At 39.6% G+C, this 16,020-nt stretch overlaps 1 protein-coding gene across 3 annotated transcripts in view; it reads right to left on the bottom strand.

The window, feature by feature from the left end:
* The window catches only part of LOC138983722 (glycerophosphodiester phosphodiesterase domain-containing protein 5-like), a 55,455-nt gene that overhangs the window by 38,009 nt on the left and 1,426 nt on the right, over positions 1-16,020 (bottom strand). For 2 of the 3 annotated variants that reach the window (XM_070357029.1, XM_070357031.1), the window contains exons 2-3: positions 2,458-2,840; positions 1,890-1,917 (exon numbers count right to left, since the gene is read on the bottom strand). In XM_070357029.1, the coding sequence (XP_070213130.1) occupies positions 1,890-1,897 (8 nt within the window). In that variant the 5' untranslated portion in view covers positions 1,898-1,917; positions 2,458-2,840. The remainder of the gene's footprint in view (positions 1-1,889; positions 1,918-2,457; positions 2,841-16,020) is intronic. The other variant, XM_070357030.1, reaches the window with a different exon arrangement.

The following is a 16,020-nucleotide window of genomic DNA, read 5'->3' on the forward strand; positions in this document are numbered from 1 at the left end:
AAAGTGAATACACAATAAAATTGTTAAAATGTCAGTGTAAAGAAAAATTCTTTCTCCACTGCTCCATTTATTATTATTATTATTATTATTATTGATATTAGTTGTGTGTTTTTGTGTGAAGTGTAACTAAATTCGCCGGGGCAGTAAACTTTCAAGTTTGATTTTTGTTCATGGCAGTTTTGTTGGGCTATTTTGAATGCAGATACTGAAACCATGTTTTTTTCTGTTTAGTTCTTTTCACAATTAGTGAGTTACTCAACTTATTGTTTCTACCTGAAAAACAATAAATGTATCAGTGACATATGATATTTTGAAGTATTAACAATTGCACATTAACATGCTTCCATTTAAAACTTCGAGGTCTTCATCGGGGATTGACGCCCGACCAAAGGTCGCTCCGTTGGGCTTCAATTAGACTTTGGGAGGGCGTAAATCCACGATGAAGACCGAGAAGTTTCAAATGGAAGCATGTTAATGTTATTGTAATTCAATCTGACGACGATCTCTTTCCTGCTTTCATGCGGTTGTAAACAGACAGAATTGGTTCTGTTCTGTTCACACACTTACTTTCACAAGTCCCAAGAAATATGTCTCTGTATTCCTATCGTATCACTCTGCTCCTGTTTTGTTTTCTTTCACACACATTTTCCTTTCTTTTTTGACGGGTTTTTGGACAGCAAACTCTAAAACAAATTCTTTTCATCACAAAAGCGATCTTTGGAATTGACTGACGTAGTCCGGAAGAATTCATGCATCAACTTATGTCACGTATTTGACGTCATCACTTCGCGTACCTTATGGTCTCGGTATTTCGTTGGCCTTCATATTTCCTACTTGTAAAATGACCCTCAAAGCTAACTCAGAGACTAGTTGAGGCTGTATCAATGCGCCTCGCCAGCAGGATTTTTTAGCGAGTGGTTATCGACAATTAATGACCTGTAATCTTTAATGAGTTGGGGCATTCTGACCAATCACAGGATCTGTTTCATTAAAACGCAAACTTGATTGAATTACAATAACCCATAACAACCTGACTTAAAAACACATATGTATAAAAACAAAATTTCTTTAAAAAAAATGAGGTACACTCAGTTCCCAGTGCAATATCACATTCTGAAAAAGGGAAGAGAGAATGCTTTATGTCCTACAGGCTAAATATTTCGCCTCTTAAGGACAAGATATGGGTTATATGATTCGAGTTTTACGCCCTCATGGCTTTTGACGAGATACACAAGTGTATGCGTGTTTACTTTGAACTCTGTCAACTGTACCATATGAATGTGAGTCATATCCCCTTGTCTTTTTCGCGGATCTTGGATCTCATTTCTTTGTATATCTGCCTCTTAATTATCACAGGCTTCAATCTAATTTAGCACTCAAAGCAGAACAACCCGTTTAGCATTCAAAGCAGGACACCCCATTCATACATAAGCAGCGAGCCAGGAATCACAATGCTATACGCTGCTCACACTAAAAAAAAACTTGGAATCACTTCCGGTTCTTAAAATTTGAAGGAAGAAAAATAAAAGGAAAGGATTTGGATGAAACTTTCAGCACATAAAACATTATCAAATGGAAGCTCTAAATGACCACAAACAGGAAAATATTGTAAAATTGTAAACTAACCTGGACTGTGCACAACACCAAAATTAGGAAAACTTTATCACTCTCTACAAAATTTTAAGATTTATAGGGTGTAAAAATCTGCTAGTGCTAATGAAAAAGGTCGAACTTTTGACACAATCTTCCCTAGATCTGCGACACCTACCAAGCGAAACAAAACAAAATGAAAAGCGAAACAGAATGAAGATCACACGTAGGGCGGGGATGGTACACACGCTTACCTGAACACCATACCACCAAAAAAAGTATTGATAAATTAAACTTACGAAGCCATTGGACTCTGGAGAAAAAAGTCTGCACAAACACAGACAAGCGAATACTTATGGTCTTTCTAGCATTTTTGTCAGCTACATACACATTATGGCTATCTTGTTTCACCATCCGAACAGACAAATCATCTACCATTAAGTCAAAGCATTTTGTCAGCTTTGAACTCGCATGGTTGTCTTTTTCATTCATCCAAACAGCAAAATCATCTGTCACTTACTCACAGCTCGTACAGTCTCTTAATCTTTTCTGTCACCTCTGATTAGCTCACATGCAGGTTCATTGCCTTTTTCAATCACCCATCCAGGAAAACTCACTACTACTACTACTACTACTAAAGCATACACTTCTTTTCTGTCAGGTATGATTTAACTCACATGGTTGTCTTTTTCAATCATCCGTCCAGGAAAATCAGCTGTCACTTAACTCCGTCTGCAAAACTCATATGTCACTAATCATGTACTCCACACACACATCCTGATGGAGCACATACAGAAAAGCTTGTGTTCATTTTTGCAAGCAAATAATATATACCGGTAGAACACTTGACTGCCACAGAACACCAACCTGCCTGTAAGTGGAGGCTCTCTCCTTCAAGAGCTGTTTTACGATTCTTTTCCTTCCCCCTCCTCCTCCTCACTCCTTCCAAGGTGAACCTGTCCACTTCCTACTGGCGTCTCAAGAGTTGAACAGCAGCGAAAGCTGACAGGTTACATGCCGCACGCAGCACTCTGACGACCCTATGACATGTACTTCCTGCCAGAGAGGTATAGATGTAATATGGCGTACTCAGCTGACTCTGCTTGAACTTGGGTGGTGGTGCTAGGTACTTGACGGGTGGGCGGGGCGGTCGTCCGTTTGAGTTTGACCTGGCAGTTGTAGGTGACTTTCTTTTCCTGGTTCCTTTTCGTTCACGTTGAGGAGAGAAGGTGTTTTTTTTACCCTGATTTCTGTAACAGACAAGAACAAGTACTGTCATGAAGATGTGGGGGACAGGTAATAAAAACCCATTTTTATTCCTTCTTTTTTAATAGGTATAGAAGGAAAAAAACTTGCACACAATCCAAGAAAATATGTTCAATATAGCATGCCTTTGATTTTCACGGGGTATTATTCAGTACACTGTAATCATGTCGCTTCAGAAACTTTTCATGACTGGTACTAGAGTAGATATGACTTCACAAGTGAAACAAACAAAACATGTGGAGTTTTGTTCTTTAGTAATATGTTGGAACCTCCTTACTAAGATCCCTAAATTCAAGATATCAGCCTTTTTAAGAACCTGTTTTCTCAGATTTTTGGAGGTCTGAAAAGTCTCACTGTACAGGTTTACCACATGTATTACGGCAAAACGGTAATTCCTGCAAGTATATATTATATTATATATAAACAAAATTAGAATACACTCTTGGAGACAGCCAAAAGTGTCGACCCCCTGCATTGCTTAATGTGTATTTTCGGCCAATTGTTTTCATCAGAGAAGAAACAACACAAAGTGTACTACATGCTACTATTTGTTGAAAGGTGTCTATGATCTTCAACAGAGGCAAACCTGGCACACAGACACAAACAGTGTCACATGTCATTTTTTCCAAATGGTAAACTTGAAGAATTCTAAACAATCAGACACAAAATACTCTCTCTCTTAGCTCCTCTCTCTCAAAAGGAAGGGAGGGAGAAAGATGAATGACACTTCTTGTGCATGGTAAAGTTAAAGAATTATTCTATAATAAAGTTAAAGAATTCTAAAACACACTGACACATTATATACACACACACACACAGACAGACGAACACACACACACACACACAATCAAGCAAGCCCAAACCCTGTCCAAAAGTTTAGCTGATGGGGTCTATGTCGACCAAAAGAGTGGGATTCCCTGTAGGTGGAGTTCCTGGAGGGGGATTCCCTGTATACAGGGAATCCCACAGGGTGGAGTTTTTCAATAAAACTTGCAAACCATACTTGAATTTCTAAGAAATATCAAAAAAGATTGAAAAACATCAAATTCTACCGATGTCGCCAAGCATCACGTGACTTTCAGCGATATCAGCGACACGCTACAGGAACTAAATCCTGTGGTATTCCCTGTATACAGGGAATCCCCCTCCAGGAACTCCACCTACAGGGAATCCCACTCTTTTGGTCGACATAGACCCCATCAGCAAAAGTTTACCTCCAGGTCACTCACTCAGAGCATTGAGAAAACCAAAGCAAACTCGACATGGCATCCCACAGTGAAAACTGGATCCTCTGTATACATACATGTTTGTTTACGGTAGAGACACACATGGAATTCCACACATCCACTGAATTAGGTCAGGTGACGGTGAGTGTGACTATCTTTGTGTGACGCACTTTTCAGAGTCAGGTAACAGTCAGCTGACTTGGGCTGTTGAATGTGTAATGTTGCCAGCATGTTTGTGTTTTGAACTGGGTTTAATCCAGTGTTAAGAGGGTGTTACACTTACAGTGTTGACAAGAGCATAGATTAGCTGGCTCTTTATACTGACCCTCTGTGTGTGTCTCTGTGGCTCTTGGCCGGTGGCTAAAAAAGTGATGGTACACCCCTGCTGACTGCATGTGTGTGTGTGTGTAGTAAGCGCGGACACTTAATCCACACCTAGATTAAATTAAGGTCTTAATTATCATGACTGCATGCACCTGCTGACAGCTGTCAACCCCCCCCCCCCCCCTTTATTGGAACGGGTGCCTGAAGTATTTGACACTCATCGTCTTATAAAATTTATGCATTTAATACCAAAAGGCAACTCAGATGTCAAGCTACAGTAGATCACAATTTTGCATAATCATGTCCGCAGGGCAGCAGGAACTGCAACTTAATCAATTTCCGTTTAACATTAGCTGAAGCGTGCACGGATGACAAAGCCACAGATGTTAATGATTGATAATACTATTTACCGGTACTTGTTAGATTTACAGTACATGTTTAAAATGACTCTGTGCGTGTGGTAGTGAATAATAGTAACAACACTAGTCAGCAAGGATAAAGGAGTACAGTGGTACCTGTGATGTGAGGCCCCTCTGATGAGTGGACACCTTCCATGAAAGGACACTTTCTAAAGGCCCCTTTTCTATTATCTTGACTAACATATATATATACCTGTCATGACAGGCCACCTGCAATGTAGGGACACTTTTAACTGGTGCCATTAAATAGGGTGTGATGATCCTTTCATCGCAGGTACCACTGAAGGATACTTCCAATTCAACCAGTGCTTTGATACAAGCTCCTGTGACACATACTCACCCTGACGCATACAGACCTCAACGTCAAATTAATTAGCATCACTTTACCACACACACACACACGAACACACACACACCAAAGTCAAAGCATCACTTTACCACACACACACACCAAAGTCAAAGCATCACTTTACCCTCTTCTCAATCTGCATGCAGGCAACGCTGCTATACATAATAATACACCCACGGACATCACAAAAGCATACCAGATTTTCACGACTGTCCAAGCTTCATCAATAAATATGAGAAATCAAGTCTTGCCTGCTCAGATTTAAATCATTCTGACTTATAATGAGTGTGACACCGCCAATAATTATGCTGGCTGTATACACACTCTCAGAGTAACTCACGGCTGTGGGAGATGGCTGTGGGAGATATATCGCTAACCAAATAATTGGCATTTACACAGGATAAAATTGGCACATGTACATGTATACTTTATGTAAACAGGTACAGTGGAACCCACCTCCTAAGATAAAAAAAAATCGTTAACAAAATCTGTATCCTCTTTTAAGGACCAGCTAGGTTACAAATGGAGCTAAATTTACTGAGCTTGCGAACACAAAATCTGAACATTAGCAAGCTAGGGTCAAAGTATTGAAAAGGTACAGGGACAGGGGGTTCTTTATAATAATACAGGTCAGCTCTTAAAAGGTGACATTCCAGTGTACTGTACACTTCACGCCGAGGTCAGAATGAACTCGGGTAAATTCAGCTAGGGCAATTTATAAGACAGTCATACCTGAGTCCAAATAGATCGACTCACCCAATGATTTTGTTGACCACAAAAGTCAAATGTAGTGTCACATGCGATTTTATACCTACACCACAGCTCAAGTTTTACACTTGAAAAGAAAATTCTAGTGGAAAACTGGAATGAAATGAGCCGTAGCAAATTAGAAGCTGATTTAAACTTTTGAGCTGGAAATGTTTTGATATTAACTCAGGTACGCAAAATGTCAGGTTTTGCAGTTAATTGGGCTGAATTTATTTTTTAATATGCGAAAATAAAATAATCCATAATGATCCATAAACACAGTTTTGGGAAAAAGCCACAAACTTCAGAATTTAGTTATAAATACCTGTACATGTATTTATAATTTTAATTAAAAAAAGTTGAAGCTTTTTCAGTGTTCGAGTCTGCTCTTTATTCTGATCATATATAAAGTGTTCAATTTTTAAATACTGCTGGTTTAATTTAATAAGTAATTGCTATAGCTGTTCATATGTAAATACAAGAGGAGCAAACGCTCGATCGAGTCACTTTCGCAGTTCTGAATATTATATGAGGCATCAGATGGACAGGAAGAAATTGCTATTCACAACACAATACAGATGTAAATAATTTGATGTAAAGAATAATCCTATAAAGTTTGAATCAAATCCGATGAATAGTTTCAGAGATATGATATTTCAATTTTTTTCCTTCAAGACATACCTGTGACCTTGAAAAAGGTCAAAGGTCACCAAAGCAGACGTCAAAGTGTAGAGGTCACTGGGAGTCACGTTCACATAAAATTTGAGCCCGGTCACTTTTATAGTTTCCGAGAAAAGCCCAACGTTAAGTTGTGTGTTGCCGAACAGAAAAGGCTAGTTATCTCCCTTGTTTTTCTGATAACGTTCGTAAAAGGCTACAGATGTAAATACTTTGATGTAAAGAATAATCCTACAAAGTTTCAATCACATCCGATGAACTTTGTCAAAGATATAAAATGTCTAATTTTTCCTTTGACGCTGACCTGTGACCTTGAAAAAGGTCAAAGGTCAACGAAACCATCGTTAAAGTGTAGAGGTCATTGGAGGTCACGACTAAACAAAATATGAGCCCGATCGCTTTGATAGTTTCCGAGAAAAGTCCAACGTTAAGGTGGTGTCTACGGCCGGCCGGCCGGACGGCCGGCCGGCCGGACAGCCGGCCGGCCGGACAGACTAACACTGACCGATTACATAGAGTCACATTTTCTCAAGTGACTCAAAAATATATATATATGGGTGTTTTTCAAAAATGTACGAAAAACGTGTCTTTGATTCTTAAATTAATTCAGAAAGAAACATGTCCTATCTATCTTAGTATAATACATATTTTTTTGTACAAAAATGAATAGACAACAACATGAAAATTCATTAAAGTACATTCTTGACACTTGAAAGTTAGTTTTGCATGGTTTAAACATGTAGGGGTATCTAAAAATGCCTGTCTTTTTGAAGGCACTCAAAACTTCCACCACCTCTACAAAGAAGAAAAAAAATTGTAGACCATTAAAAAAATATCCAAAAAATTGCTTACGGGAGCACATTTGGATTATTGCAACAGATTTTGATTGTAAGGTTGACCCAGACTCTGAATGTGGACTTAAACTCTCAAAAATGAGTGTCTCTCACTTTTTTGTCAGTGGTGTTACCAGAACAGTTAAACAGACCTAAACAATGAGTACTCCAGTTTTTTGAAACCATTTTGGGCCTGTAGTTATCCCCCATCCTTCAGCAGCTTCCTGCAGCGGGAACAGCTAAGCGAGTTTGATCGCTTGTGTATGGTGGACCCGACAAGTGTAGAAAGGTAAGATGTGTTTTTTTAACGAATCAGTTGTGTTACTGTGTGTCTCTAGCGATCTGAAGGAATTTACATTCTTCTGTTACTTTTTTATTGTTTCATGTAAGGATCAAAACTACTGGAACACATGTTTGTTCAGAACGCATGGCCTGGGGAGTGATCATTATTTTCTCAAATGAATTCTATCAGTCGTGTTACTTTCAGTCGTGTTACCTTGTGCCTGGTAACACTACTGACGAAGAGGTAACACGACTGATCTTAGATTCTTTCCTGGTTTTATTTTCATTCTTCTGCCTGCCACATACTTCTTTTGCGTGTATAATTGTTGATTATACGTGTGTCCCTGTGGGGAGGCAGAGAGAGAGAGTGAAAGAGGAGGGGGTTGGGGTTGGTGTGTAGGGGTGTGCCAGAGAGAGAATGCAAGACTTTTTACGGAATCATTTCTTATAAAAAGACAACTCTGTTATGATTATCAAATATTACTGTTTTTCAGGTAATCTTATGTCATGGCTCTTTTTGCTGCGGAAATACCTAATGCACAAACGTATCCTGTTGTTGTGAGAGCAGATGGTGATTGTCTACCAGCATGTGGCAGTGTCTACGCTTTTGGCCATGATCAGCGACCAGCAGAACTTAGAGCCCGCATTGTCCATGAACACGCGTGTCATTCTGAATACTATTATACATTTTATGTGGGCGCCCAGTCATATGGGCATACAAGGCAACGAAGCTGCTGACAAGGCAGCAAAGGATGCTCCGGAGATGGCGGTTCCACCTCTTCCTGAGAAATTTGTTTTTTCACCGACCTTCGTCGGAAGACCCTTTTTTACAGTTTAAAACTCTGGCAAGACCGTTGGTCCACCTGCAAGGAAAATAAACTGTATAAGATACACCCTGAGCTATCAAAGCCCTTTCCTTTGTTGGCTGCAAGTAGAAAAGACGAAAGTGTTCTGGCTAGGCTACACACTGGTCACACTTATACAACGCATGTCCATCTGCTTAAAAGAGAAAAGGCACCATGGTGCCACACCTGTGATAATAGTTTTTCTGTGAGCCATTTTCTCACGGAGTGCGCTGATCTGTATGATCTACGAGTGAAGTATTTTGACACTTCTAGCTTGAAACATATTTTTACAAAGGTCAGCTCTGCAGCTCTCTTTGGATTTTTAAAGGAGTCCTTGACACGTAGGGTTTCGATATAGCTGTTATGTTATACGTGTGTCCCTGTGGGGAGGCAGAGAGAGAGTGAAAGAGGAGGGGGTTGGGGTTGGTGTGTAGGGGTGTGCCAGAGAGAGAATGCAAGACTTTATTGTTTGTCGAAACATCTAAAGGCAATTTGGTGTCAGTGGTGTTACCATGCCTGTAATGTTACTGTTTAAAAAAACACTGTGCAGCTTTAGTTGTTTTAAAGATAATCCTGTTTATGCTTTGTCTTCGCCGTTTGAGGAAAAGAATTGTATTTCTGTCAAACAGTAAGTAAACACTGCTGATCGTTTTTGTACGTGTAACTTTTGTCGAAACCAGCCAAGGCAATTTGGTCTCAGTGCTGTTACCATCTGTCAGTAATTTTGCTGTTAGAATCAATAATGTTACAGTGCAAAATGTTTGCAGTACATTTCTGTAGTAATGCTGAAAATAAATAAGATTTTGTTCTTTCCTTGAATCATATAAAATTGCGATTTTGCTAGGCCTGTGCAAATTCACGGCGCTATCATTACAGTTTATTTTGTGATAAGTTTGTATTTTTTTGGGTCAAATTGTGGAGTTAGGCTTAAAAGGTGGAAATAAAGTAAAAATGTCTTACTATAAGCAAATTTGTTTGTTCCATTTAATTAACTTTACGTTTAAAGTTAAAATCAGTTCATAAATCAAAGTTAGCTAAGGATGGTCAGTTGTGTTATGAGACGTCAGTCATGTTACTCAGTCGTGTTACTCACATGTCATTGGTGTTACTGAGGCTTCTGAATGCAGAATTTCCAGGAAGATATCATTCTTTTCAGTCTGTTTATCTTTTGCTCAATGCTCTCATAATACTTGATTCGAGAAAAATACAATTGCAAGAAATGTACAAGTTTCAAGCTGCTGGCGATGTTTGACATTTTTCAAAAATGATTTTTATTCATTTGAGTGACAATTTCTTTAATTTTTATCGCTTTCTTTCACTTTAAGGTATATATTTTTTTTCAGAAAGTGAAAAGTGTATTGTTTTTGTCATACTGGAGGCAAACTAGTCATCTGTCAACATTTCTTTCAACCTAAAAAAAAATTAAAGAAAGAGTAACACGACTGACCACTGCAACAAAATATTTTTTGTTTATTTATTTTTTTGGCAAAACCATTCTTTATTAAGAGTGCATATCTTATGTTAACATGGCACTGGGTGTGCTGAATAATGTCAACGCATTTGTTAAGAGTTTGGAATAAATTCACTTTTAACCATTCACTAGTCTCATTTTTCGTTCTTTTTTGAAAAACACCCATATATTTAACCTCAGAAACAATCAAACAATATTGAGTCATAATTAGCGTGTGTAAAAAATAAATGACAACAAATGAAACTTTCAGAGCAAAAAGAATCGAGACACACTAGACAGTTCACATTTCACGCCAAAAACACAACTTACAGCAGACGTTCACACACACACACACACACACACACACAGTACAGAGTAACAGATGTATGCACATACATGCACAGAAAACACAGTCTGACATTAACTTTAAACTTACCGCTACAAATACAACACCAATAACTGTCAAATCAGCAAAGCAAAAAATAATGCTATAGCACACAATTCCACACTGTACAGTACCCCTAAAACTAAAATGAACAGGGACTTTTGTGTCACTTAACAAAAGCCCTCTGAGGTAAACAAAAAATGTACTCACAATTTAATACAATGACTACTTCTCCCGATGATAAAGCTGAGCTAAAGCATGCATAAATTAAATACCATTTATCCAATATCAGGGCGTGGAGCAGGAGAAACTGACTCGATCTGAATGACTCCACATAATATAGCTAACTTTGAACTTCTTTTCAGCACAAGAGATCCAAGGTTTGACAGTTCCTGTGGCTGAACAGAAAAGTGTTTCACAATGTCACGTCATTATCTGATAGCTGATAAATATAATATCTGATCTCAAGAGATCAGTGAGGCTTAAACGGCAGTTCCCAACTTCTCTGGCAGAACAAAATGATGTCTCACAATTATAAGCTAAGTGATTACTGATATCTGATCTTGAGATGGCTCAGGCTTGACAGTCCCGGTAGCTGAATGCAAAATGATGACTACAAATGACTACTGTATAGGTATTTACAATGTACAAAGCTTAGTGATATCGGATCAACTTGTTTCCATGGGAGTTTCCTCAAGGAAGTTCTGGCTGTTTTCCTGCCAGAGGACATTGATCTAGTGACATGAACGTCACACTACTAAACTGGTTTTTTTTCTGCATGCAATTGCATAAAAAGAGTGTTTTCTGCATGCATTTAAAGGCGACCTGTCCCGAGACACTGACAAAGAAAACACACGCTGAATTCTTACTAAATCTTACAATGTCTTCTGTCAGGGGATCCAACCCATGACTAGAAACAAACTGGTTGTAAGTTGGAAGTGCTTATATACCCACTGCATCTGATGTGCTTGTATTATGTATAACACTCAGTGTTACTGTCAAGATAAAAGCTGTTTCAGGGCCGGACTAGTCGACTAGGTAAGTACTAGGGGGGGGGGGGGGGGGGGAGTTACAGATGGGGGTCCAGGGGGCGGTTCCAAGGCAAATTAAGCCCCCTTGAAGCTGAACGTTTTTTGATGTTTCTGGAGGGAAAGGAAGCCTCTCCTTGAACGAAAAAGGTAAATTCGAAAAAGGTAAATTCGACAGCAAGCTGCCTGCATTGAGACCACTAGGTTGAGGTACTAGTACATTTTTTGTCTGAGATTGAAGATTCAAGTTACTAATCTTTTCTGATTGACAGATTCTTGACTTTGGAATGTTAGCATTATATATCTGCTTTTGTGAGTTCTTGGTTTTCTTGTGTGGGTGTTTTTGTTGTTGTTGGTTTGTTTGTTTCGAGGGTCTGTGTCTTATAAAGTATAACCTTGGAATAAATGAGTGCCACACACCAAGACCCAGTACAGCTTGAAGGTCTCAATTTATGACAACTGCTTACCAGCTGATTCCACTTGCTAGTGTTCCCTCCTTGTTTACCCACTCACTCACAAAACAGGGTTAAAAACTAACAGACTTTGCACTGGCTGCCATCTCATAAGCCGAAGTGCAATGTAGTTTGTAAGTGTTACCTGCGCGTGTGTAAATGATATGGTTGAGACGGTTTCAATTGGACATTTGCTATTTTCGCTATCCTATGTGAAAAAAAAAGACAAAAAATAAATAAAATAAAAAAAATAAAAAAAAGTGTTACCTGCCAATACCACCACAATTTGCTGAAGTGCAAATAAATGTCTGTAAACTTCTCTCACATGATTCAAGCAGCATAATCACTTCAAAGATGCAGTGCAGGTCGCAGCTGCCTTAGCTGAAGCAACGATTTGTCTTTTTGTCGCAGATTACGATATTAACATGAGTCAAAAGCTTTACAGTCAACTATCTCACAGATGACTAAACATAACCTTAGTGTTGCCAGCCAAACCAAAGGTTATGCGATTTGTCAGTTCGCATCTCCCGCCAAAATGTAATTAACATTTCCCATGATGACGTTCTGGGGCTGAAGGCTAAGTGTGGTATGCCAAAATGGACTCTGGCACATACCATGTTTTACAATTATCTTACGTACGGTAATCAAACAGTGTCTAATTGACGCAAAGTACATCCATGGAGAAAGAAAGAATTCACCCTCCTAAAACTAATAGACTTCTATATAGGCTTTTGACATAATTAGTTCACGTACGGGACCTGACTGAGCCTGATCAAGCCTGATGTGAGCCGGCCCGGACAATAATGAAAATCAATTCCTAAAAAAAAGTGCAGTTTTCCATTCTTTCAGTCCTTGCAAGAAGGCCAATTGATGAAACTTGGTATCATTTCAATTGGATGGATGCCTAAGGCAATATGACTGAAAGCCCTGGGAGCTCCATGCACACTTAAGTTAAACTTTAAGTTTAACTAAAATTCTTTCTGAAAAAACAAAACAAGAAAACCAAACATCTTCTTTAATAATTGGAACAACGAGGAGGGCTTCAGTCTTGACCATCAAAAATGTAAAGCTTACTTCAAACACCCGTAATGCTACAGACATCTATTAATCTATTAGATTGAAATGCTATTTTTACAGCTTACAGTTTCCCTGGAAACTGTGAACCATATTGCTCCCAATCCCATGCTAAACACACTTCCTCCGGCACGAAACCAAGCACAGACGAGCCCATCATTGTCATTGCTTTTAAACAAATTGCTCCTATATATTATTATACTAGATGAATGCCGGCTTCGCCGGGAAGAAGTAGAGCCGAATACCCGGCTTCGCCGGGGACGCCAGCGCACAAAGGAAGGGAGATAAACGCGCAAAACAAAGCGTTGTGGACAGTGACCTTCTAAAAATAGTAACGGGAATATGGATTGAGCGTTGTGGACAGTGACCTTCTAAAAATAGTAACGGGAATATGGATTGACGCCACACGAAGGAAGGGAGATAAACGCAAAACACTGGAGAAGATAAGGAAGAGTTACTGGGAATGGATGAACAGAAAAACCAAAATCGGTTCAGCGCTGCGTGCTGAGAGCACGTGTTGAAAATTCTCATCGACCAGGTTGTGTCCGGGGTCTACCTGAATATGCCCACCAAATTTGAAGCAGATCCATCGAGAACTTTGGCCATGCATCGCGAACACACACACACAGACACACAGACAGACACACAGACACAAGTCGTATAATATATATATATAGATACATCTGAATAAAAATCAAATTAACAAAACAAATTGAATGGAAAACAAACCAAATTGCCATTAACTTATTCACAGACTCAGCTTCGGCTGAACTCCACTCTTGTCAACAACACAGACCAATGCACATGCTGACATAGTCAACATTCCACTGCAGATACGCAAATGTGAATTGCCCCCAAATGAATAGCAGCCTGCCACAGGACTGTCAGAAACATTAGCAAGGGGTCACACACCTACAAGCACACTTATGTAGCAGCCTGCCACCTGGTGTGAAGCCCACACTTTTTTGTTGACGAGAACCATTAATGTGACCCCATCATAAAGTGAGAAACTCTACCCATTCTGATCAGTCATGTGGAACAAGATGACATGATGATATCCTTTGCTATTCGCTATTCTCGTTGGGGGGAAAGCCTATTATACCCAGCCCTTTCTCCACCTCTTTGTGCTGAAGGTAAATTTGAGACCTGCCACAAAGGAAGAAGCTTGCTGTGTGAAAGAAAGGATTTAAGGTTCAGTACTTGTGACTGTGAGTGAAGAGTATATATATGGGCTACATATTGAAATTTGCTACAACTGTACTTTTTAGCTCGTTTAATCGAAACTAGAATTCCAACTGCGTAAGCGTATTAGACCCCTCCCCCCTTTTTATACCATCCCCCCCACCCTAATGTAAGAGTAAGACCCTTAGTCTTCAAGATTTTTCATTCAATACTTCCATTTTCCAGCTCCCTCCTTTTTCAGACCCGATTATTTTGTTGGTGTGTTTTATAAGGAGAGGAGGGGGGGGGGTGGGGTGGGGCGGGGTGTCAGTAGTTATAGTGCTACCTGTGTAAACAAATACTAATACAAGTTTCTGAAGTAGACTTTTGCATTTAAGTTAACACTCAGCTTATTAACAGCTTGCAAGTGTAAGAGATTTTGCTACCCAAACCGGCTAGTGTACCCTTTGTTTTCGTCCGTTCTTGCTGACTATCCTGAAAATGGGCCAGTCACCTTCAACTTATGACTACAAAATGATCAAGGTAAATTGGGTGGTCTGTTTTGTTCTAAATCTAATCTCCTTCTTCTGCGTGCATGAGTTTTTACTTACATTCTCAGGGTCACCTTTAACGCCTTTATAATGAGATTGTGCATGCCACACCATATTTTACACGTGGACAGCAGGATGCCATCTTCAAGGGTGTGTATGCTGGGTATCCGTGTCTTTCCTAAGTCACTAGACTTTTGCTTGAAACTCAGGATCTTTAACATGCTCATCCATCAGTCTTTTTGCATGCAATTCCATTTGCACATGAGGGTGTTGTCCATTTAGGAGTCTGCACTGAACGGGGACTCTGAGCAATACAGAAAGAAAATAACACAGTACCTCTCACTCTCAGGGCCTCAAACCCACACTGATAGTGATAGCGAGGAACTAGTTATAAGCCAGCGAGCAACTGACTGAGTTACGACCCCACCATGTGAGAACGATATTCCACATTTATTTTTGTTGTTAATTGATTTAATTTGTCGTATAAATTCATGTTTAAATAAACTACTGAGGTATACCGTATAGTCTTAATCTCTTATAGTCTTATCTCTCATGATCTAAATGTATGTTCATCACAATGGTAATTGGTATACAAAACTTTATGTTAAAATTCAAAACTTGATGGTTCAAGTTCAACAGTTCCAGTTAATTCCTCTCAATCTCTGCTTCTATATACGACTTGTGTCTGTCTGTCTGTGTGTGTGTGTGTGTGGGTGTGTGTGTTCGCGATGCACGGCCAAAGTTCTCGATGGATCTGCTTAAAATTTGGTGGGCATGTTCAGGTAGACCCCGGACACAACCTGGTCGATGAGAATTTTTAACACGTGCTCTCAGCGCGCAGCGCTGAACCGATTTTGGTTTTTCTGTTCATCTTCCCAGATCCATTCCCAGTAACTCTTCCTTATCTTCTCCAGTGTTTTGCATTTATCTCCCTTCCTTCGTGTGGTGTCAATCCATATTCCCGTTACTATTTTTAGAAGGTCACTGTCCACAACGCTTTCATCCCGGCGAAGCCGGATATTCCCATTACTATTTTTAGAAGGTCACTGTCCACAACGCTTTCATCCCGGCGAAGCCGGGTATTCCTCTACTTCTTCCCGGCTTCGCCGGGTATTCGGCTCTACTTCTTCCCGGCAAAGCCGGGTATCCCGGCAAAGCCGGTACCCGGCGAAGCGGGTAATCATCTAGTCAGAACTATAATATATTGACTGAAAAATCATTAAATGTGTATGCAACTGTCTGTGGGTGATGAACTATCTGTACAGATATAATTAAGTCACTCTAGTCTAAGCAAGTCTGTGAGTGTGATTGTGAGCCAAGAAACAAAGAACTTTGCAATGCAACTGCAAGTCTCTTACTC

Source organism: Littorina saxatilis, linkage group LG13 (genome assembly GCF_037325665.1).
Source record: "Littorina saxatilis isolate snail1 linkage group LG13, US_GU_Lsax_2.0, whole genome shotgun sequence".
NCBI classification, from domain to species: Eukaryota; Metazoa; Mollusca; class Gastropoda; order Littorinimorpha; family Littorinidae; genus Littorina; species Littorina saxatilis.